The following is a 25,096-nucleotide window of genomic DNA, read 5'->3' as shown; positions in this document are numbered from 1 at the left end:
AATCTTATTCAAATAAGTATATTATTTTAAAATTAATTATTTTGATTGGGTGATTTATTGTTGTTAGAGAATTATTGCTCAGTTTCTCTCCATATTTATTTCATGGAGAGTTAATTTTCATTTTAAAGATAAAAGAAAACAGTGTATCCCCTGAATATTTTTGTTACAATTTTTTTTTTAGCCATTTTAAGCACACAAAATCAACAATAAACTAAAGTTGGAATATTATTTGTTGTTAGCATGAGATACATTTTCCTAGATACAAGGATGAGCAGCTCACGAGGATATGAAAATGTCAAAGTCAATGAAAAATGCCAAATCTTTGTCCCCAAGAATTCTTATAGCTTGGCCAAAAAGATTTGTGATGTTAATAGTTTCGACAATTATTTATTAATATATTTGTCATGCATTTTGCCAAACCAATAGAATAATTGAAAAACATTACTTAAAAATCTTATCGTTTACCTAATAATTATATTTGACGGCTTTAGGTTTGACCCTTCTAGAAGTTCATTTTATAATTTTGCAAGGAACATATGTGAAGTGTGAAGAATGAGTCCGCAACCAAACAAGAGGGATGTTAAGGAATTAAGCGACCACCTACTAGTCTTTTCAAGCCATACTTCACAAGTTTGAGTCTATTCTACACGGGTTTATATTATAACTCCTTTTAAATATCAGTATTAACAAAGTTAGACGGACACAAATACTCAAAAAAATATACCGTTCCTTTAACTTGTAAAGCCTGTAATATAATACTGCAATCATCTGATCTATATAATTACATTTACTAGTATAATATTTCGTATATATTGAGAAACTAAGTGATGAAAAAAGGATAAATATGGAACAAACTTGCTCATACATTCAAAATCTCACATGGTTACATAATACAGAGTATATTAATAACAAAAGATATTCTAGCTCAATCTATAAACATTGTCAAATTTCTTGATGGTATATTAGTAATACATAATTTCCTATAAAAAAAAAAAAAAAAAAAAAAAAAGTAGTACGGAGTAATACATTAAAAAAGTACAAAACTAATCAATAAGTGAACAAACCATTCTAAAGTTACATATAAACAAAATAATTAAGTATAAATTAAATACGTATAATATCTTGTGTCAAGTCTTGCAAAATAGGTGTTGATCCAAACTAGGTCAAAAAGAACTTATGATTTTAAAAATGTCATTAACAATATAATAGCCCAAATATGTCATGGATTAAGTAGACCACAGTATAATTAATTTTCATGTTGATGCCATACATAGTCAAGTTTCCTACATTCCCATTTCTCCATTTATAGATGTTTCACACTCACATCTTTGTGTTCAATAGTCAAACTACTAATTAGCCCCATAATATGAGTTTATCACGGAGTATACAAGTGTGTGTGTTTTTTTTTTTAATTATTATTAATGCAATACAACTGTAGTTTGAATTGATTATAAGTTTATAGTATGTTAATTAATTTACTTGGTAATTTTTTTGGCGGGTATAATATTTATAATGTGTGATAATAAGATCCTTTCAAACCAACACAAATACACATTCGTAAAAATAGGGAAATGTTTAAATTAAAACTCAAAGAACATTAGTGAGTGATTTATGCTAAATTATGTGACATCATAAGAGGTGATACAACATGCCTAATTAATCTCCAAATGAAGCAAGGAAGTAGCTACTGTGTAATGTGTTGTTTACTAGCTAGAATTGGTACTTCGCACAACATTGTGCTCGTACTAAAATAGTAATGTTTTTGGTTTTGGTGTTGGTTAGGCACGACCTGAAAATTAATGCCCATATCATTCTCAAAATATAATATCCACTACACAATTCACGTATGCTTTTTTCAAGCGGGGCTATTCATTTTTGCGTTTGATAATGCCCAATACAGCGGTGGCTCAACATGGCATGCGATTTATCAAAAAGTACTTTTACCGGGTTAGGCTCATGTTATTTAGATTTTCTATAGTGTTCGGTAGGCCATCAGAGTACCCTTGAATAATGCCAAGTTTAATTGTTATTAGAGATAAAATTAAGTCAAATACTTGAAGTCACTAATAGAATCATAATTCGTTAATTGGGAAAATATAAAAGGAGTCTCCTTGGTTGAATGTTGATGGGTTAGGTTAGAGAAAAGAAAGGGCAACATGCCAACATTTGGGCTAAAGGCCTGAGCGTTATCTCCTTGGCCCAATTCAATATGAAGTTGGATTCCCCAACAAGGGCTTTAATTTATTGATTGGGTCCAGTTTATTTTGAATCTCAATAGTTTAATGACATTGTATATTTGTATAATCTCTTCGGTTCCATTATAAGGTTGTTGTAGGGATAAGTTGGTCATTTTGTGAGTGTCATGGTGAGTGGTGCCGTTATCAAGAAGCCACTGGCCATAATGTTGGCAGTTGTTAGAGATTATGGTATTAGAAGCCATGGTAGGATGAGTTTGAGTGAAAAGGGAAGAGGGGAAAAAAATTTAGATATTTCTCTGCTCATTTACCATGTGAAGGTGATGATAATTATATATACTAGATTAAAATCCGTGCCACGTACGATTTTTACTAAATTTTATGATGAATTATAATGTTAATTCAACAACAATCTGTCAAACAAAAAACTCGTATTTTTAAATGAATTTAAAAAACTTGCACCCATACGGCCATACCAAAGATGTTAAGGTTATAGATGTATGTATACATTGTAATATTTTACAAATAAAAAATGATTTCCTCTTTGCTTGCTGTGAATTTTCATTTTGATTGAAATAAACTATTTTTCCAAATAAAAATAATAATTATAATATATACTTCGTAGTAATCTTGGATAATCTTCTAATATCGTATCTTGCAATATAGGAAGAAAATGTTGTAGGTTATATTGTGATAAAGATTTGCAATTAAAACAAACAAAAAAAAAAAATCAAAAGAAGAATGGAATTAGGGGCGGGAAAATTTTTGGATTATTATTATTATGATAGTTGTATCAAATATTAGGAGGAAAAAAAAAAAAAAGAAAGGATTTTTTGACTTTTACCAAAAAAAAAATCAAAAAATTGTTTTTTACCACCAAAACCTCTAAAACTTTTATTTTACCATTAAAAAAAAATCAAAAAATTGTTTTTTACCACCAAAACTTCTAAAACTTTTATTTTACCACTAAAAAAAATTCTAAAAATTGTTTTTTACCACCAAAAATTCTAAAACTTTTATTTTACCACTAAAAAATTCTAAATATTGTTTTTTACCACCAAAACTTCTAAAACATTTATTTTACCACTAAAAAAATTCTCTAAATTGTTTTGTACCACCTACCGTCAAGAAAACCGTTAAATTTAACGTTTTAAAAAAAAATCATCGATTTTGTGTGCAAAATATGTTCTTCGTAGGTTTAGGGGTGCACATTGGATCTATGGGACTATTTTGAGGTCAGAATTGAGAAAAAATGATCGGAAATGCTTCGTTTAGCGTGTTTCACGCAAATCGAGGTACTTTTAAATTCGCAAAACGAGGCATTTCCGATCATTTTTTGTCAATTCTGACCTCAAATTTGATCCAAAGGGCCAAATGCCCCCTAAACCCCTAAAAACCATGTGTTTGGCACAAAAATCGAAGAATTTAAAAAATTCCGTTAGGTTTTTTTGACGACAGGTAGTAACAATTTTTAAATTTTTCTTTGGTGGTAAAATAAAAGTTGGTAAAAAAAACAATTTTTTTGATTTTTTTTTTTTTTTGGTGGTAAAAGTAAAAAAATCCTAATTTTTTTTTTTTTTGGTTAAAAAGAGGGGGAGTTTTGGAGTGAAAAAACAGCACCAGGATGTGACACGTGTTACTCCCAACGTCTATTTTAGCGTTAAGTTATTGATTAATATTTTTAATTTTTTTGGTGAAAGATAATTTTATTCAATTAAATAGTATTACAAGGTGGCAACTAATATACAAAATCAAGTAATTAAGGAAAGGGATCCTATAACTATTTATAATCCCTCAATTTCAGTTTTTTATGATACAATTCCAACCATTTACAACTTTCTATAAGATAAAATTAGACCAAATATATGATATAATCTTTTAACTAATGTAAATGAAAAATATATCACAAAAATATATTTTTTTATAGAGTAAGATCATTCTGATCATAACATGTATTTGCATTGTTTGAAATCAATAAAAAAAATCTTTCAAAATTATCATCGAGAAAAATCTTAGGCTTATCATATAAATGACAGTTCAGTTCATTTGTATATCTTTGTTATTATAAATTGCAAAATACTTCATCATATATAGACGTGAAAATTTCATCATTTATAGACGTGAAAATACCACGCACAGTAGCAAAGTACTACAGACCATAAGTTTTTGCTAATAGGTCGTCAAAGCCTCTTTAATTTTTAATTTGCAAATGACTTACTCCTATAGTATAGGTTTTTTTATTTTTTTTTTCAATTAAAATTCTCTCTTAAGGTTAACAAGATTATTTGCACTACATGTCAAAAAAAAATTATTTGCACTAAGTGCATACATGAAAAAAAAATTAAATAAAAAAATAAAATTCAACTATAGATCCGAATTCAATAATTATACAATGTAAAGTTTATTGCAATGATAAGATACTAGCATTAACAAATTTATATAAGACCTTTAATTTAAAGTAAAACTATCTATCATCTTCTCTCTCGTTGCCCATCATCGAAGTTCATCTAGCCACTTTTTTTTCAAGCGCTAATAAACCTTTTTTTCCACTTATAATCAACTGTGTTTTTCATTCCTTGCAAAAAAAAAAAAAAAGGGAAAAAAATGTAAAATAAAAAAGAAATCGCGTGCTTCCCAACTCTAAACAATAAATAATATAATTTGCTTTATACAAATAATAATTTATGATATACAATATGCATTACAAGCACAATATGTCATAAATCCTCATACATATTACATGTTTTTCTCCTTACAATCAATACTAACCAAAATTTGCACTTGTCACTTAATGAGCCACGAATCTATTGAAAGAATTAACTCATTTTTCTCTTCAAAAATGTTGAAGTATTTATCAAAAAAACCCTTTTGTTCAATTAAAAAATATACAGAAAATGAGGGGAAAAAAAGAAAAAAGATATTGCGTAGCTATATCTTTAGATGTCTCACGCCTTTCTAATGAGGAAACACTACCTTTGCTCCACAATATTTGAGTATTCTGATCAAGAAATCGTTTCCAACACATCGTTTGAGAGTTTTTATAAAATCTTGACGTGATATCTTTCTTTCCTACAAAAATAATCATGTAACAAAACAAGAAAATAAACAATATAACCACACACAAACAACAAAAATAATAATTAAGGGATGCAATATGTACCTTAAAATCCTTGTGATGCTCAATAATCATAACCATTGTCCTTGATGGCAAGAAATTGGACATTACTGATATCAAAGTTGAAAATGGCATCCAAAGAGAAGATTCCGATTTCTTCCATATGTGTTCATCCTTTGGAATTCCTAAAGCATATACAGAATCGCATGAATTAAATTATCACAAGTTTTGAATTTCACAACTATATTGTTTCTAACCACGGATAATCAATTCTGATATACATACGGCATTTTTATAAAACTCGGTATCATATAACAATCAATTTCAATCTCAATTAGCAGATATCAGTTCCAATAGGTTAAAATCAATTCTGATCATTTTATTTCCAATCAATGAAAATTTGTACACTTCTTTGCCAATATAATTAATAGAAACAAATTAACAATATTTAAAGAACAAAAGAGTGGGTCAATTGCTTACCCTCCAAGCATAGAACAGTCGTGAAAGAAACAACATATTCTGGCAAGATATGTGTATTCATCTTGTTACTCCAAACAAGATACTCCTTTTGAGAAACACCATCTACATCATCATCAGATTCATCACCCACATTTTCTAGTAGAACTCGGCAAAGTAATGCATGTTTAAGCCCATCATCGTCCACAATACAATTTTGCACACTGCATAAGATTAATTAATTTCAATGAGTACTCCATGCAATATATACATATAAACAAAAATATTATGAATTATTGATCACTGTCACATACGGGTCTAGGCCGTTTAAAGTTCTAAACTTTTAACAACATAAAACACTCGCTTACATGTATTATTTGGGAAGGATTTAGTAACACTCCTCTCACATGTAAGGTCTCTTTTAACTCAATCAAAAATCACACAATCCAATTTAATTTAACCCAAAATACATTAAAGTCATAAAATTTAGCTTAAAATCCATTAAAGTCATTAGACTTAGCCCAAAATATTGAGTCCGAAAGTATCAATTAAAATATAGGTATGCTAAAAATCTAAATAATAACGTAGTATTTTAAAGTATGAAAATATTAAATTTGAAAGTATTTAAGATTCACAAGAAAAGATGTTACCTTTGAGCCAGAGAATTAAGGGGAGCTAAACATATCCCAGCACGATTACGGAAGTGATGATGACCAAAACCATTGGAAACAATCCTTTGAATCTCTTCTTTTGAATCACAATACCAAGCATATTTCATGAAACTAGTAACACTACCATCTTCATAATTGTTATTATTATTTATTCCCACTAATGCTTCGCGGAAAATATCAAAACTTCGAAACCTTGCTTGCTTGATACGAGAATTTTTCCAATTCATAGTATGAATTGCCGCAATAGTGGTACTACTTTTCTTTTCATGATCGTAATCAACCAAAGTCGACAAAAACTTATGTCCAATAATATCAAAAATCGCGACATCTTCATTCACCTTAACCAAATCATCGCCAAATAACGACCTTTCAATGCTGTCATTGCTTTCATCGTTAGATTCACCACTAACACAACTTTCGCAATCCGAAAGTTGTTCATCATCGTAGTTTTCAGCGAATACGCCACCATTGAATTGAATCTCCTCCATTGTGAATAAAACAGCAGTTATCGATCGTTTATAGTGGTGAACAAAATGTTACAAGTTTTATAAAATATATTGTAACATTGTTTTGGATTAAGAACATATATATATATATATATAAGCATGCAATTCGAGTTAGACTTGGACGATAAGTAAGAGGAAATAGCATTTATATAAGGCGGTTATCCAATAGGAAACGCGGGGGCCACGTAAGTCGACATATATGACCGACTTTCCTAATGGTCGGATTGTTTTTATTATTTTTTTATAATATTTTACACGTCATTGATTAGAATTTTAAAGTTCTATACTATATATAGAAACAGTACAATTTTCATACTTGCATGTGAAGGCAAAAGTACTTTTTTTTTTTAGAAAGAGTACTTGGTGTATAATTATTAAACACTACAATAATGATAATTAAAAAAAAAAAAAAAAAAAAAAAACAAATAACAACAAAATCTTCAACTTATAGTTTCCTATTTTTTTATTTTTTTTTTTGACAAATTCTAGTTTCCTAATTGACATAAGAAATATTCAGTATTTTAAATTTTTAAAATTTAGCCTAAATCGAACCCGATTAAAAAAAACTGATAAAAACCAATCTTCTAGAGTCTTCTCTATTCAATATTGAGCCACATATAACAAAGGCTGCCATCGACAAATTTGTCAATGATAAGTCAGCCTAAAATTAAACTTAAGTGAAAAAAACAACCCTAAAAAAACTTCTCCCTTAGCTTTTGAACTCTTCTTCCTTCAAATCTAGCCACTGCACACACCTTAGGGACAACCATCGATAAATTTATCCATGATATATAAGCCCAGTATACGATCATACTTAAGAAAACCATAATCAAATCTCTCTTTAAATCTAAACACCATTTAGTTAGAGATGTCTAGGCCAGGTTCCGTGAGGTCAGGTCGGATCTATTTCAAACTTGAGTGATCATGCTATATTATTGTGTCTGTGCAAGTCAAAATTTGCATCGGGTGTTTTTGGGATTGAGTCTATTGGGTCAGGTTTTGACACCTCTACATATAGATAAACCTAAGGCATGAGGTGTCATCATTATAGTTAGCAAGTTTCCTTGATCATGGTGGGAAATCTGGGAATATTAATTAGTTTAGTTAAATTTGTTTGTTTGTGATGTTTATTTGTGTCATTGTGTGCGTGGATACAAATTTGGAAAAGATTCATCTTGCAGATTTGCAAAACTGATTGTTGTTGGTGTATGGTTGCATGTTGATTCGAAAAACGCCAATATAGCAAATTTGTTGATTTTGATTGAGAATCAATCAAGTTTTACATCAATGGAAGTTCCATTATGGAAATTTGTCTAGAGTGATGCAAACTAATTAATAAATCTGAAATTATTCAGAAAAGATAAAAAACAATTCCATTATTGGTCAAGGTTGTTTAATACTTGTATTAAGAATTTACATCTTGTAGTGGATGATTGATTATAAGTGCCCAAATGTCTTTCATTCAATGATATCAATATTATTTAGGTTAATTCGATTTGTATTTTAACGAGCTATTAGACAAGACTCTTAAGATTATGGGAAGTAATTAATAAGGATATTTTCCTTGTCAAAAAAAGAAAAAAAAAAAAAAAAAAGGATATTTTCACCACGAAGCCCTGAGTTAAATAAAGTTAGTTGTTAGGCGATCGATTTTCTTGTCTATAGGAGTGATATGAACTCGAATAGAAAACTAATGATCAAACTCTCAAATTAATTAAAACGTTGTTAAAAAAATAATTAATTGGCTTGAATGTCACTCCTAATACTCTGAAAAATTCACTTGAAAGGGGCAATACGAAACAACACGTTTGATTATTAAAACAGGGGTGGGTTGTTGATGAGATCTCGAATACGAAGTTAATACGACTTAACTCGCCTAAGAAAAAAAAACCAATAAATTATGAAATTAGTGATAAATATTTTAAACGAACCTAACTGTTTTGCCAAAGTTTTATATGTAGCCGGTCACACAGTAACCCCCTGACCGATCGAGTAACCCCTAACCGACCGAGTAACCTCTGATCGAGTAACTCCTAAATAAGTAACCCATGACCGACCGACTAACCCCTAAATAAGTAACCCCGATCACACGGTATGGCCAACCATGTACACATAAAACGCGCTGAATTATATATATATATATATATATATATATATATATATATATATATATATATATATATATATATATATATATATATATTCTCTTTGTCCCTTATTTTTTGCCTCATTTGGCTTTTCACGGTCTCTAAGACGCGTCTTCAAACGTATATATATCTCCATTTCAATACGCGTAAAATTTATTAAAATTTGATATTAATAAACTATACAATGAGACGATTCCAACAATATCCCACATGAATATATTATCACTTATAGATTAACGACAATTTAATAATTTACGGTCAAAATTTTAAAAGTTTGACCTATATTTTTATAAAACGATTAAATAGATAAAAAAAAGTGAGTTAGTGTCAAAAATTTCCTACATATTTAATTAAACATGCCAACAAAACACTCGTGTTTATTAAATGGAAAATGTTAACCTTAACAATTTTAACAAAAAATTCATCCTTTGTGTAAAAAAAAAAAAAAACAAAACAAAACAAAAAATTCATCCTTTCAACGTCACGATTGAAAAATTGTGAAAGTTTAAGGGCTGCTGATAATCGAAAAAATAAAATTGACCACCAATAATGGTGTAATATTGTAATACTCTCTTCGTCCCTTATTTTTTGGCCCATTATAATTTTATGGGTAAAACTTATAAGACTTTGACCATAAATTTTCGATAATTTATAAGTGATAATATATTCATGTGAGGTCTTGTTAAAATATCTCATTAGAGTATCTATAGACCACAATGGTAGTATAAAAGAACTTGCTTGCAATTTATAAATAGTAAGAGCTATATGCTCACCATTGTGGAGCTACAAAGGTTGTAGCTAAGGCCAATCCTTGTAGCTCCACGGAGCTACAAGTTTTGCTCCATCCAATGCACTTATATTAATTTGTTTAATATTTTTAATTTTATTTTTTTTGGTTTATTATTATTATTCCCAATTATAAAAATAAGTAATTAACCATTGTGAAGGTTGTAGTTTAGATGTATTTTATTTTAACTAAGAAAATAATGATATGGCAATTGCTAGCTAAAAACACATATAGTTAACCACTGTAGATGCTCTTATAGAAATTGAGATATATACGTTTAAACACGCGTCTTGAAGACCGTGAAAAGTCAAATAGAACGAAGAGTACGAGTCAAAAGTGAAATCCTATTGAGAATATCCCTAATCCGTTAACCTTGTTATCTTCTACTTGTACTTCAAATTACTCGCAGATTTTATGTAGTTTCATTCCTCAGTCCTTACGTTGTACGGCTTGTACCACTTCAGTTGGTCGGCGGCGTTATCGTCCCACATTTCTCCTCCTCTGCTCTGCAACTCATCTGGGTATTTTACTTTCTCTATCTCTCTTCTTTGATTCATTCCATTTTTTGGTTTCATTTTCATTTGTAAATTGCTACTATAATTTCATTCACAAGAATCTCCCTTTTAACTTAACTGCTTTAAATTGTTGCTACAATGCTATACCCATGATTTGAAGTTTCAACAGTTAACTTAGATTGATTATTTTGGAAAAAAAATAACATTTTCCCGGATTCTATTGCAATTAATCTGTTTGTTTTTTGCAAATTATGGAACTAATGTGGAGTAATTTATCAGTGATTGATCTGATGAAGAACTCATTTGTGTAAAGTTTCAATGTTTTAGGGCTTTAGTGGGCATCAATTTGTGGGTAAAAGATGAGCAAAAGAATGATTGCCCTTGGTTTTGAAGGTTCAGCTAATAAGATTGGTGTTGGTGTTGTAACCCTAGATGGAACCATTTTATCGAACCCTAGACACACCTACATTACCCCTCCAGGACATGGGTTTCTTCCCCGAGAAACCGCCCACCATCACCTTGAACATGTCCTGCCCCTTGTGAAATCTGCTCTTACGACGGCTGGAATAACCCCGGATGATATTGACTGTCTGTGTTATACCAAAGGCCCGGGAATGGGTGCTCCCTTGCAAGTTTCCGCGGTTGTGGTAAGGGTTCTTTCACAGCTGTGGAAGAAGCCGATTGTTGGTGTTAATCACTGTGTTGCTCATATTGAGATGGGGAGGATTGTTACAGGAGCGGTTGATCCTGTTGTGCTGTATGTTAGTGGGGGTAATACACAAGTGATCGCGTATAGTGAGGGGAGGTATCGGATTTTTGGGGAGACCATTGATATTGCTGTTGGTAATTGCTTGGATCGCTTTGCTCGAGTTTTGACACTTTCAAATGATCCTAGTCCAGGATATAACATTGAGCAGGTAGAATGAGCTCCTCCTGTTAACTAAATGTCTATTGATTGTGTTATCTCCCATTCTTTGTTTGTGTTGAAGATATATAGGAGTATAACAACTGCATTATTTGTGATAATGTAAACGTAGTCAATTTTGTGATTTAATTTGTTGGTTAGTTGCTCTGTGTAGATGAAAATCATCACTCCAATACATTATTCACAGTTTATAGTGAAGGTCATCTACAGGTAGGATTCCTTTATCGTGCACGATAAGTGGCCAAATGTTTAGAACTTTGAGTTTCTAGTTTTGGTGTAAGCTTTGAGCATTCATTGTTGCACTGCTCAACTTTATGCAGTCACTTGCAAAGAACAGAGAAAGTTAACAATTTACAAATACTTTCCTCAAGATACTCTCACCTCAAATAAAATAGAAGAATTTAGGCTGGAAGCAAAGAAAAATTATACTTTCATATACAAAATACGTGCTTTCCCATCTTTGGTGGTGTGCTCTAGATAGAGTGGTATGATATTGTAATCAACTTGTCATGCTCCTCTTTTGCATCCTGATATTTTAATTCTATTTTTTTATTGTCCATAACTTAACTTCTGTTATTAGTTTTCTGAATTTTCAATCTCTTTTGTTTTTGTTTTGATTGTTTAAGGGGTGAGATTGCATACAATTAGACATCTCCAAATATAACAGAGGGATCCAAATTGGATGTGGTTGTCATTTTCTGTGCTTTGTATCTGTAAATTGTTAACTGGCCTTTTTCTGTTTATGCCCAGCTTGCTAAGAAAGGTGAAAAATTCATAGATCTACCATATGCTGTAAAGGGAATGGACGTTTCATTTAGTGGCATATTGAGCTACATCGAAACTACAGCTGAGGAGAAGCTTAAAAGCAATGAATGCACACCTGCTGACTTGTGCTACTCTCTGCAAGTACGTGCTTGTTTCGTGTCTGCTGTGATGACTCGTAATTTTATTTTATTTTATTCATTTATTAAATTTTTTTTAATTTGTTATATGACTATCTGAAAAGTTTGAAATCTGTGAATTAATTTCTTTGTATCTGGTGGTTGGTGTCCTAGGAAACTCTCTTCGCAATGCTTGTTGAAATAACAGAAAGAGCCATGGCTCATTGTGATGCAAAAGATGTTCTCATTGTTGGGGGTGTTGGTTGTAATGAGCGATTGCAAGAGATGATGAGGATAATGTGTTCTGAGAGAGGTGGGCGGTTATATTCTACTGACGATAGATATTGCATTGACAATGGAGCCATGATTGCATACACTGGTCTTCTTGCTTATGCTCAAGGATTATCTACCCCCCTCGAGGAATCAACATTTACACAAAGATTTCGAACTGATGAAGTACATGCAGTTTGGAGGGAGAAAGAATCCGTCAACAACAATACAAACAGTTAGGAAAAAACTGCGTCTATGTTAGGTACGCAGTGCTCTGAGGCAGTAGTTTTATTGGTGGATCAATACTTTTCCTTTTCTTTTTCCTCTTTTTTTTTTTTTTTTTGTTTTTTTTTTTCCCACCATTTTTTCCATGGCAAACCAATTGAACTTGTAAAGTGGAAATCTCTTTAAAGTAGGAAGGGGAATACACAATTTATTGTAATGTTGGCATATGTATAATCAGAGAAATATTCATTTAATCTTGTTCTGATTCATTGACAGTTCCTAGAAGCATAATTTGCATGATATGGGTGTAACCTATAAGAATCAAAATCGTTAATTTGAACCCCGAACCATGGCCAACACCTGATTTTCTCGAGTTGAATGATTTTGAGGATGACCTTGCAAGGCTTCTTTGAAGGAAACTATTCTCGTCTACCTTGTGAAGGAGTTGAAGACACTATCTCAGGCACTCACTGGTACCAATTAAGGTTGAGAATACTGTTATATAAGTGTAAATTATGACTCTCTTAACAAAGTTCATCCAATTTTTTTATACTCGTGCAAAGCATCCACTAAACCCCCATGAAAATATTTTCGAAAGATAAATTTCTGGATTTAGAGATAAGAAGGGTGTTATACAGCTCTCGATAGTCCATAGAACTGTGTTAAAATATGTAAGATAAAAGAGCACAGATTTAGGGATTAGAATAGAAAACTGTAGCTTCATAAGATGAAGACCCCAAACATAAAATGTAGAATACTAGAATTGTAATTGGAGTAGGCTGATAAGTAACAATGGGCTTGTATGCTACTTGTCAGCCCAATGGTGTAACTGGATTTGCTAGAGTCGGCTTCATACCAAGTAATCTCTCCAATTCTTTTTTTTTTTTTTTTTTTTTCTTTTTTTTTGGACAAGAAGTTCATTCAACAAGGAGCAAATTACAATCTAGAACAAGTTCTTTGATTATGTGATATCATTTATCTATGGTTTGTCTCTTTGAGTTTGTCACATATATCAACTTAAATATATATAAAAAGGCAAAAGAATCAACCCACGTGTACCAAATAGTGAATAGAGTATAGTTTAATACTCCGTACTACCTATTGTTATCTTATTTTCAATTATTTAAGGAAAAATAACCTTAAATTAGGGTTAATAATATCTTCTTATAAAAATAAACAGGAGAAAATAAATTTTAAGTTCAAATAATTTTAGATAATTTCTAATAAATTCAGATGAGTTTAAATACATGAGAATCAAAGTGAATAGACTATATTTTAAGATAATATTTCTACCACTTTGTGAACTTGTGGCTGCATAAACGGTTAAGATTATCAATTAAAGAAGTAAAATGTTCAAGATATAATAATTTAATTTGCTATTTTAATAGTAATTGACAAAAAAAAAAAAAAAAAAAAAAAATCATAGTCACCAAATTAATAAGTAACCACACCACAGCTGATAACTTAGTCACAAAAAAGAAAAACCACAGCTAATAATCCAACAATCCAATTGAATATATGATAACCCAAGTTGGGCAAATAATTGATGTTATTAGAGCCCTCCAATAAAACTAATATAATAGATTCAGTTGGACCACACCACAAGTGATCATAATCATAAAATCATCTCCCATACCAATATACCATACATTAATACTTACATAATTAAAACAACAAATAAAAAAAAAACTAGTAACATAAACACACGGTTTTAACACGAGTCCCCCCACCCACGGTTTTGGCCAGCTGCTGTGGGTGGGCTCGACATTATGGACGGGTTCTCAGGGCGTTGTGCAACTGCTCTGCTGCCCCTTGCCTGCTCTCTCTCTCTCTCTCTCTTCACGTGCCCCTTGATGAGTATAGTGAGGTTGTTCATTGACCGTTTTTTCATGTTTACTTCTTTTAATAATATTGCTTCAATTTAATTATCCCTTCATTAAGTGTTGAGGTCTACTTCTATCTATCTATCTATTTCTATATTAATTTCTTAAACCTCCCATATGCTCTTGTGTTGGTGTGTCATGTGTCTTGTTTGTTTAAAGTGACTCCGTGTGAATCTTGTCTTATCACTAATCTTTAATGTACTCCGTATCGTTTTAGATAAGATATACCAAGACACCAAATACGTTTTTTTGCTCATAATATTTCATGTGTCACCGTATAGATAAAATATCTGTCGTTTTGAATAAGATATATTGAATAACGATTTATGTATGTATCGTTTTGAATAAGATATATACTGGTAATGTGCTTTATGTATCAGTTTCAGATAAGATAGATGACATATACCATGTATCATTTTAGTCCTTTCAGATAAGATGCAGGGAGTTATATCAATCTCAATCAATATAACGTTATGAACTTATGACACTAAAATAGCAAGAATATTGAAAATATCTTAAATTTTATTTATTTAAATTGGTTATTTATAATGTAATGTAAGATAATTATACATCCGTATATTAATGGTCTTATACAGAGTAGATACTAACTAGTAACTACAGCCAAAACCCAAAAAAAATGGGAAACGAAAGTAGAAGAAAGTTCAAGAATTGTCATCAAAGTCATCCCTTTTCATTGTTTTTCTTTCACAGTAGTGAAAAGATTGTTCTATTACAAGATTTGAAACAAGTATATGCTCTAATCTATCAATACAGAAACAACCACTACATCATATGCTCTTTGAGCATTTAGGATCACTACAAACTAAAGCTAATCATGTATCCCATTCATGTTAATTCTTCTTCTATTTTATCATATCCGATCCATGGCCGCCCCACCCATTTCCCAAAATACAAATTTACAACTGTAACAAATCAAAATGACATGAATTAAACCCTATAACACTCTTCATGCGTTACAACTTCGTTCCTTTACCCCCAAAAAAATTTCAATTTTTTTTAGCTTTCTAGTCCTTGTTAGTGTTCCTACTGCGAAAGAAACCAAATGGCATCTTCAATTCCTGCGTAAGAAGAAAAAAAATTATCGTATAATAATTCTATATTGACCACGTATAAACAAAATCACGACCGACTATACACGAACTAAGAAAAAATCTCATTCATAAAGTCAATATATGCAATCTTACATCTAAACAATCTTAGTTAATAATGCCGTGATTTTTAAACGTGATATGCATATAATCACAAAATAAAGACTACCTCAAAATCATTTGTTTAAGTTGTATCTAATTTGATTAACATTCCAATGTAAAGTACGTCATACATATAATTCAGTGCTACAAATGAGATTTGACCTACCCGTCCACCCAACTCTTTACCAGCGAAGTTAGTTATCTTCTATATTAAGTATAAAAAAGACGCGCCGAATATAGATGTAGGGAAAAAAAAAATCAGAATTGATCGAAAACAACGACTGGAACACCGAAAAGCATGCAAGCAAGTAGCAACCACCAAAAGTAATCGATAAGGTGTATCAAGCTCACGACAATAATGCATTTCCCCAATTTGCACAATTTGTCAAATTGAGAGTACTATAATTTATAAAATACATGTACATTTGTCAAATATAATCTGAATCTGATTCTACTCTTAAAAGTGTGTTGAATAAGTACCCCGAATTTAATCCCTTAATAATAAATACTTATTTTTATACGGATTTGTATGAACATGAACCAGATGCCGACCTATTATTAAAATATTTAAACATCTCTTAACCGACTTTAATTTTTCAATCCAAACATAGGATCTTTAAATGATGCATACATGTATACCAAAAACCCGTAAAAAGTGACACATGATTTTATTATCCATTCTAATACCTGTAAACTCTAATCATGATTTTATCATACAATTCGGAATCCATAAAATAAACATATAATTTTAATCATGCATTTCTTAAACTCTAAGTCAAATCCACTTATAAAATTAAGACTTTAATTGATTCCTTAATCTCTAAACATAATATTATCATGCAATTCCGAATCCATAAAACGGACATATGATTTTATCATGCATTTAAACCATATAACCGAAAGGACTGAAAATTAAAAATGTTTACCTTAGCGCCTTTACAAGATTTAATTACAGCAATCAGCAGCTTATCCCCTGCTATCTGTCTCACTATTTTTATAAGCTCTGGTCTTGAAATCCTCTTTTCCTGAAAAAAAAACAAACAAAAATAAAATAAATACAATTAGCTTAATAAAAATTAAAAAAAAAAATAAAAAAAAAATCAAAGTAATAATGATTAAAATTAAATTATATTAAATTAATAATAATTAAAGTTGTTAAAGACATACTTTATACTCCAAATGATACTTGCTGATCAAGGAAATAGCATCAGCAGGCAAGAATTTCCCCAAAACTGAGATTAATGCTGGAAAAGAAATCCAAGGGGATGCTGGCATTTTCACCCGATTTTGCGAATTCCCTGTTATAAACACAAGAAAATCTAATTAATACGACCCAAAATAGTATACGTGACAATTATACGAGGACGGGCCGAAAAAGGAACGGTGGGATTTACCTCTTGAAGGAGAAGAAGGCGGTGGAGTTATGAAACTAACAACATATTCAGGCAAAATGTGTGAATTCATATTAGTACTCCAGATTATGTACTTGTTTGGATTCTCAAAATCATCAACACCTGAATCAAATTCGTCGGAACTTGGTTCTGTTTGAGCTGAGTTTGAGTGAATTAACTCCGATTTTCCGAGTAGAACTCGGCATAGTAGCAAATGTCGAACTCCATTTTCGTCTGGAATTGCTTTCTCAACACTACAAAATTCAATCAAAATAAATAATCAGAAAAATCAGAAATAAATTGTGATTGAATTAAATTGAGTAATAATTGCTAAAATTAAGATGAACAGTTGATTTTGATTATTACCTTTGAGCAGGGGAATGATCAGGAGAGAGAAAAATGGCGGCATTATTGTTGTGTTCGAGGTCAAGGAAGCTAAAACCGCGAGCTAAAATGCGCTGAATTCTCTCTTTAGAACCGCCATACCAAGCGAATTTAATGGCGGAGGAAGAATCACCGCCATTAACGCCGCCGCCAAGCTTAGCAGCCAAACCTTTGGAGTGAAACTGAAACGACTGAACCCTAGCTTGAGCCGAAAAATCCGACGACCAATTCCTCCGATGAACGGAAACAACCTCCGTTTCATCCTCCATTGCCGAGAGAAATCTCCGGCGAATCACCTCGGAGGATCTTTCATCGTCACTGAGCTCAATAGCCAGAGATTCATCGAAAATTCCTCGATGACGGTCACCGGAGGAAGATGATGACGTCACCGCCGCCGTACCGCCGCCGGTTCCGCCGGTGATGCCGCTTTCGCAATCGGAGACGGAGGACGAATCATTGTCGTAATCGACGGTGATGAAATTCTTGGGGAATTCAAGGTATTGGACATTGTAAGCTTCCATTATTATCACAGAAAAATTTGCAGAAAATCAAAGAGTTTTGATTTGAGAATTTATGATGAAATGAAATTCAAAAGTTCATCTGAATTTGAAATTTATTGATATTATTGTGATTATTTCAGAAAATTAGTTTCATGAAAGTAATATGAAATTGTCGGAAATAATAAAAGATTGAAAATAGTGGGTTGTATTTATATAAGGAGGAGAGAGAAAGGGAAAGAATTTACGTAACAGATGAACCGACTTGAAAGGTAACTGGTTTCCGGTTTTTATCTGTGGTTTTTATTTTTTAAAGGCGGTTTTATGGTTTTTTATTTTATTTGAATTAGGCGGTTTAATTCGCAAATTGTTTTTTATTTTTTTATTTTTGGGGTGGATAATAGGAAATATCTAACTCTGAGATTGCCGTCGGTTTATTGAGGGATTGTTTTGTATTTTTTTTTTTTTAGCTTTCTTTTTTTTTTTTTAAATAAAAAATCAAAAACAGGAAACTAGAAAAAGGTACTTTTATTTTTCAGTTGTCAGTTTTTAAAATTATCATAATTTTAATAAATTTAACTAATTTTTTTTATTCATTATATGATATGTATCATATGATTTTGAAAAACAAAAAACCAAAAAACAGAAAACCACAGCAATGCCAATCGAACCCTAAATTAAGAAAGGTTATTTTTTTAATTTAAAATGTTATGGACTTTGAAACTTGGGGAGAGAGGCGGTATCAAGTGGGGCCACTTGGGAGGTTGAGCTCAATTGACTATTTTACCCCTTGTAACTTTTTTTTTGGTAAGGTAAAATATTCCGTTTTTACAAAAGGCAAAAGCTAACGAGCGTCCCCGGGGTGTTAGATAAGAGAGCTAAATATGAAAATGTTATAGTGAAATTGATATTAATTACACCGATCGACGCGTGATTTTGTCATGCATTCCGAATTTAACACTATTTTAAGTAATATATTAATCTTTTATCTAATGTCTCGGGGCGCTTGTTAGTAAGATCCTTTATAAAAATACGATGTAATTTTTAAGAAAGTGAATTGAACGGCATAAGATTTTATGTAAACTAATTGGGTTACAGAGTTTATGAGATTTTACGTAAATTAATTGGGTTTTTGAGATGGTAATCAGATTATTTGGATTGGATTGGATTTAGATCAGATGAGTAAATAAATTGAGTTAGAGAGTTTAAGAGATTTGCGTAAATTAATTGAGTTTTTAAGATGGTAATCAGATTATTCGAATTGGATTTGGATCAGATGAATTTGGTCTGGACGAATTCGAGTAATACTCATTCAAAACATTTTAAGTCAGTACAGTTGAAATATATTCGATGTTATTGCCGCTATACATATTTTAATAAAATAACATCATTACATTCACTGATTATTGGGCCGGTTCGATTTAGATCGGGTCGATTTGAACCCATTCAAATTGGATTAAATGATTTTGGATATACTTCGAGTTCAAATAAAATATTTCATGCCAGGCAATCATGCATGTATGGGTAAGTTTTATCATCAATTCTATAATGGGAAATAGTTAAAACTTTAAAAGTGGAGTAACACTTTAAGAATACAATTAGTTTTATCATCATGCATGAATTCAATCATATTTACGGAATACGTATTAATTATTAACTGTATACTTGGAAAATAATTGTTAATTAATTGGGAAGCAATGTATCCTTGCATGAGAAGTAAATAAAATATATGGAATACGTATTGATTATTAACTATTATACTTGGAAAATAATTGTTAATTAGGAAGTAATGTATCCTTGCATGGGAAGTAAATAAAATGTACGGAATATGTATTAATTATTAACTGTTATACTTGAAAAAAAAATTGTTAATCGAAAAGAAATATATCCTTACATGAGAAGTAAATAAATAAATAAAAAAAAAGAGTAAATAAAATATGCGGAATACATATTCATTATTAACTGTTATACTTGGAAAATAATTGTTAATTAGAAAGTAATGTATCCTGTATGAGAAGTAAATAAAATATACTCCCTCCGTCCCCGAAACTTCGACCCTTATGGCCTAATTTTAGTCCCAAAATGTTCATCCCATTTGCATTTTAATACCCTTTAATTTGCAATAATATTTGTGCAAAATTAGCTTCCCCATGCAAATTTTGCTTTTTCTATATACTTTTATTACTTTCTCTCTCTACTTTTTTGCAATTCCAATGTAAATTTCCCTTTTCAATGTACTTTTCTTAGTTTCCCCATACACTTTTACACTTCCAATTTAACTTCTTAATACCCGCGAAATCAATCCAAAAGAGTCGAAGTTTCGGGGACGGAGGGAGTACGAAATACGTATTAATTATCAACTGTTATACTTGAAAATTAATTGTTTGTTAAAAATAATGCATCCTTGCATGAGAAGTAAATTAGTTGAATAATGGGGTTGATAATTGTATGTTGTTAGAGCCACGTAAGAAACGTGGGGCAAGGGTGTGTAAAGGATTAAGGTTAATACTTTTGTTGGCTGCATAAATTTAGCAAAATTTATTGTTTTTGTCTACTTGATTTTATGGTATTTTGTGACGACTTTGAATCTCAATACCTGATAATGGTAATTGAGAAGATATGGACTCTTTGTTGCTAAGTAAACAATGGGTTGTTTGTATAGTATACACTTTAGGAATTAAGACGTTGATAAATCAAACATTAATTTAATGATGATGTTGATGTTTATCTATATATGATTTGAGATGTGAATCTTATGGAATACTCTATAGTGTTTTGTTAATCATAACAGCTAAAGGTTGCTAAAATAGATAATATGCATTTTGTTAATAATACAAATACCTCGTAAAATGAGAATCAAGGTTGACCTAGTGGTTGGAGACCCTCATTCCACCCCTGTGAGAGGAGTTAATGAAAATCAAGATTGGCCTAGTGGTTGGAGGCCCTCCTTCCACTCCTATGAGATGGATTCGATTCTCACCCCAAGCAAGTGGAATCCCTAATTTTCCCCCTACTTGCACGGGAGTTCTCCTTACCTTAAAAAAAAAAAAAAAAAAAAAAAAAACCTCGCAAAATATATTTTCATAAAGACTAAATTATTTTCAACTATACCGTCTCACCGTACATCAGTGCAAGTTTTGCAGGCATGAGATCGCTTCACGCAAAATTGTCGGAATTAAGTCACTAAAACGGTTGCATTACGGTGTATTTTTTGTATTTATTTTCATAACTGATTGATTTATTTATTTTCATAACCACCGAATAAAAATGAAATTGTTGGCCAGCCATTTGTCAAAATACATACGTTTGCTGTGATTAACTGACACTTACAATTAAGGTCTTAAGCTAAATTAAAAGTCGTAAATTTTAATTTTTTTTTAATTTAATTATAAATTGTCTTTATGATGATTTGATAGCAATAATTATTTTTATAAAATCATTGAAATCATCACACTCTAATTCATGGATTTGGCCATGTTAATGAATATTTGTCAAATATAAAAGACCTTTTAAAATCTTCATAGCCTTCTTTAACAGAAATTTTTCTAATTAATAATCAAAAAAAGGTAAGTAATTAAGTCAAATTAATTAAATAAGAATTGCCTTGCACAAGAAGTATATAAGCTGAATAATGATCGTACTTTTTGTGGCCAGTATGGCCACGTAGGAAACGTGGGGCTGGTATTCAGTGGGTTTCCGACTTTGCGTTGTTCGTTTATTTTGAGCTATTTTTAGGGTTGATATGTTATTATTATTATGAATTTATGAAGCTTAGCTTTTACCTTTTCCGAAAACAAATAGGATAGCAAAACAAGTAATTTGACGTTTAAGAAAGAAAGTTAATCGTCTAACACAATTGGAGGAAACTAAGATGCCATTAATATATTATCAATTATATTGTAATTTACCAAAACATTTTAAAAAAAACAAAGTATCATTAAAAAAAATTTAAAGAACGGAATATTATGAAATTACTCTTAACAGTCTAGCTCGTAATTTAATACATACTCCGTAGTATAAATGAAATTTCATAAATATATCTCTAAATGAAATACGAGTAATATGTATTTACAATTGGAGAGTAATTGTCCCATATTGAAATAATAGAAGAATGATAGTCAACTTACTATATCATTGGACTACGTATACTAGTCATATTACCCATTGTTTTAGGATGAAAACTGTATAGGGTTGTATGTGATTGTGACTCGATTGTGTTTTGGCATCACCTCAATTCATCACATATGTTGTCAATTCCATAGATAAAAAATGAAAAGGTTAGATGTGACTTAACTGTTGCAATTTGGAGTTTTTGTGCAATTGAGCCGTTGAAAATCCTTTTTTAAAGAAGGATTAATTAGTATTAAGTGTTTTATCATGGCCCACATAATGGCTAGGTTTGTTGATTTTACATGGTAGTAGTTAGGGCTGGCAAACAGGTCGGGTTGGGTTGGGTTCGGGTCAACCTGTTTAATAAACAGGTCAGGACCCCCCAACCTGAACCCGACCTGTTTACTTAAACGGGTCAGAATGGCGAACCTGAACCCGACTTGGTTTAAACGGGTTGACCTGATTTCATCCCGTTTGACCTGTTTTTTTTTAAATAAAAACCCGATTATTCTTACAATATAATGATAAAAAAAAAAGTCGTATATTTAACTTGTTATTTTGCATAAAACTTTGCTGTACAAACCTATCAATTTAAGCATAATAAAAATACATTCAAGTAAAACTAACCATAGTTTACATATAATAATTTACAGTACAGTCCAAAATCAAAATCAATGTCTTAAGGAGGCAATATTCCCAACAAAATAAAAATTAGATCTTGGAAAACTTCATCAGGTTTGACTAGTTGCTAGTCTTGCTACTGACTTTGAGGTGCGCTCTCAAATGGGCTTGGTGTATTGGCTTCATCATTCACCTTCATTATAAACAAAGAGCATAACACAAAATCCTGATCAACTTGTAAAATGCAAAAAATAATCTCATAAAAATGAAAAAACAAAGTAACAAATGCATGCATAGAAATATAAATGAAGAAAAAAAGCAACATAATCAGATTATTCACCAATTTATCCAAAACAAAGCATCATAAATCGAAAAAAAAAACCCCAAACACAGTCGAAACTTCTTTATTTTTCATATTATTCACCAAATTAGAAAGTCTCAATCAACATTTCTTAACAACACTACAACAGATAATTGTAAATAAAATGAAATGCATGACTATATTACCTTAGTAGGCGAAAAATTTGAAGATAAACAAGTTTGAAGTTGCAATTTTGATAAACAAGCTAGATAGAGAAAAAAGAGAGAGGTGAGAGAATAAGATGGGAAAATAGAGATGAAAACGGCTGAACAAGTGGGAAAATGACTAGAAAAAAATAGGGTTTTCACTTTTTGGGTTTTTTGTACTCTATAGGATTTGACATAGGTTGGGCTTTGTCCAAATAAAAATACTAAGGCCTAATATCATTTTACTAATATAGGGTTATATGGGTGGGGTTCGGGTTGACCCGACCTGAAACCAACCCAATTAGTTAAACGGGTTTAGGCGGGTTATTTTCGGGTCGGAATTGTCAACCTGAACCTGACCCATTTAGTTTCGGGTTGGGTTCAGGTCGACCCAATTACATAAACGGGTTGAAAACTTTGCTCATAACCCATTTATTTCGGGTTGGGTTCGGGTCGGGTTGTCAGGTCGGGTCAGCTTTTGCCAGCTCTAGTAGTAGTTGACCTTACAAGAAAAAAGTTCAAATCCCATGTAGGTTTCATGACATGGTAAAGTTATTTTATTATTAGGAAAATTTAACAGGAATAATCCAACCTTTGCTCCGTTCTCCCATATTAATCCAATCTTTCGATTATTCCGCATTAATCCAACCTTTGCCCCCCATTTTCTCCCAGCAACCCTTGCAGGTCATCTACCGGTACAACTGGTTATAAGTCCTACGTGGTACTTCCTAATTGGTTTTTGTTTTTTTTTTTTAAATTTACTTTTTTTTATTTTAATATGTAAATAAAAAAAAAAAAAAAAACCACCTTCTTTCTTCTTTCTCTCTCTTCCTCCATCACCAGATTCACCGCCATAGCAGTCTATCTTGAAATTTGCTCCACCTCCGGTCGCCACCCTTGACCACCTTACACCAAAAACAACCACCACTAGCACCAAATCAGCCACCACCTACCGCACCTCAACCACCTGATTAAAACCCCCCTCCACCCCATCCCCACCACTAGAACCGTCCCTTCCATTTTCGACCACCACTGCCCACCCCACCCTGAGCTACCCCCACAGCCCGAAACTACCACAAAACCCCACCACCACCAACCACCACCACTACCCCAAGACCCTAATTCCGTCAGCCACCCTATAACCCACCCAAGCACCCCGAAACCACCCCTTATCCTTCCCAGACCCCGATTCCCTTCCCTAGCCCCCGATAATCGCCCACTCCCCTTCCCATGCATTGGAGTGTGAAGCTGAGGTTTGCGGAGCTGTGGCCTGTGCTAGGTGCGGAGGTTGGGATTTGGTGCGGTGGTGTTGTTGGGTGCTGTTGCGGTGGAAAGAGAAGGCAAACAGGGCAGTTAGGTGTGTGGTGTGGTTGGTTTGTGATTGGAGGAGGAGATACGTGCGGTGGTGCAGGGGATGGTTGTGGTGGTTTGTGGGCTGCTGTGAATTGATGTGGCAAAGGTGAGAGGTGCGGGGCTGTATTGATGTGGCAAAGGTGAGAGAAAGAAGAAACAGTAGGGGTGGGTTTTTTTTTTAATTTTTTTTAAAAACTTTTTTTACAACCCAAAATTTTTTTAAAAAAGTAAATTTAAAAAAAAAAACAAAAACCAATCATGAAGTGCCACATCATCATAAAAACCGGTTGAAACCGGTTGTTGACCTACAAGGGTTGCTGGGAGAAAATGGGGGGGCAAAGGTTGGATTAATACGGAATAATCAAAAGGTTGGATTAATATGGGAGAACGGAGCAAAGGTTGGATTATTCCCGTTAAATTTTCCTTATTATTATTATTTTTAAATT

The 25,096-nt window shown here is 31.9% G+C and overlaps 3 protein-coding genes and 2 long non-coding RNA genes across 7 annotated transcripts; 2 read left to right on the top strand and 3 right to left on the bottom strand.

Annotated features, from left to right (window-relative positions):
* Positions 1 to 4,742: 4,742 nt before the first annotated feature.
* LOC110686642 (probable inactive poly [ADP-ribose] polymerase SRO5) lies at positions 4,743 to 7,060 on the bottom strand. 2 transcript variants are annotated; one of them, XM_021863245.1, is made up of 5 exons: positions 6,417 to 7,060; positions 5,791 to 5,990; positions 5,356 to 5,495; positions 5,169 to 5,264; positions 4,743 to 4,770 (listed from the first exon to the last, which is right to left on the bottom strand). In XM_021863245.1, exons 1-5 carry the CDS (start codon positions 6,923 to 6,925, stop codon positions 4,765 to 4,767), a joined length of 951 nt encoding a protein of 316 aa, XP_021718937.1. In that variant the 5' UTR covers positions 6,926 to 7,060; the 3' UTR covers positions 4,743 to 4,764. The 2 variants fall into 2 exon arrangements, with proteins under 2 accessions (XP_021718937.1, XP_021718935.1); XM_021863243.1 differs by lacking the exon at positions 4,743 to 4,770 and having other exon boundaries at positions 4,815 to 5,264.
* Positions 7,061 to 10,250: 3,190 nt separating this feature from the next.
* Positions 10,251 to 12,962, top strand: LOC110686641 (probable tRNA N6-adenosine threonylcarbamoyltransferase). 2 transcript variants are annotated; one of them, XM_021863242.1, is made up of 4 exons: positions 10,251 to 10,398; positions 10,706 to 11,309; positions 12,068 to 12,223; positions 12,373 to 12,962. In XM_021863242.1, exons 2-4 carry the CDS (start codon positions 10,752 to 10,754, stop codon positions 12,706 to 12,708), a joined length of 1,050 nt encoding a protein of 349 aa, XP_021718934.1. In that variant the 5' UTR covers positions 10,251 to 10,398; positions 10,706 to 10,751; the 3' UTR covers positions 12,709 to 12,962. The 2 variants fall into 2 exon arrangements, with proteins under 2 accessions (XP_021718934.1, XP_021718933.1); XM_021863241.1 differs by having other exon boundaries at positions 10,259 to 10,398; positions 10,720 to 11,309.
* Positions 12,963 to 15,237: 2,275 nt separating this feature from the next.
* LOC110686639 (probable inactive poly [ADP-ribose] polymerase SRO5) lies at positions 15,238 to 18,400 on the bottom strand. The gene is made up of 5 exons (XM_021863240.1): positions 17,545 to 18,400; positions 17,182 to 17,432; positions 16,955 to 17,085; positions 16,714 to 16,812; positions 15,238 to 15,655 (listed from the first exon to the last, which is right to left on the bottom strand). The coding sequence occupies exons 1-5, from the start codon at positions 18,081 to 18,083 to the stop codon at positions 15,602 to 15,604; spliced, it is 1,074 nt and encodes a 357-aa protein (XP_021718932.1). The 5' UTR covers positions 18,084 to 18,400; the 3' UTR covers positions 15,238 to 15,601.
* A 4,294-nt stretch (positions 18,401 to 22,694) lies between these two features.
* On the bottom strand, positions 22,695 to 23,596 carry LOC110686637. Its single transcript, XR_002504267.1, has 2 exons — positions 23,298 to 23,596; positions 22,695 to 22,983 (listed from the first exon to the last, which is right to left on the bottom strand). It is a non-coding gene; the product is annotated as an uncharacterized LOC110686637 (long non-coding RNA).
* Positions 23,597 to 24,201: 605 nt separating this feature from the next.
* Positions 24,202 to 24,829, top strand: LOC110686638. Its single transcript, XR_002504268.1, has 2 exons — positions 24,202 to 24,756; positions 24,791 to 24,829. It is a non-coding gene; the product is annotated as an uncharacterized LOC110686638 (long non-coding RNA).
* The last annotated feature ends 267 nt before the right edge of the window (positions 24,830 to 25,096 follow it).

This window comes from Chenopodium quinoa, unplaced genomic scaffold (assembly GCF_001683475.1).
Source record: "Chenopodium quinoa cultivar QQ74 unplaced genomic scaffold, ASM168347v1, whole genome shotgun sequence".
Lineage (NCBI taxonomy): Eukaryota > Viridiplantae > Streptophyta > Magnoliopsida > Caryophyllales > Amaranthaceae > Chenopodium > Chenopodium quinoa.
Note: the sequence above shows the minus strand (reverse complement) of the source record. Positions and strands in the feature narration are given on the sequence as shown.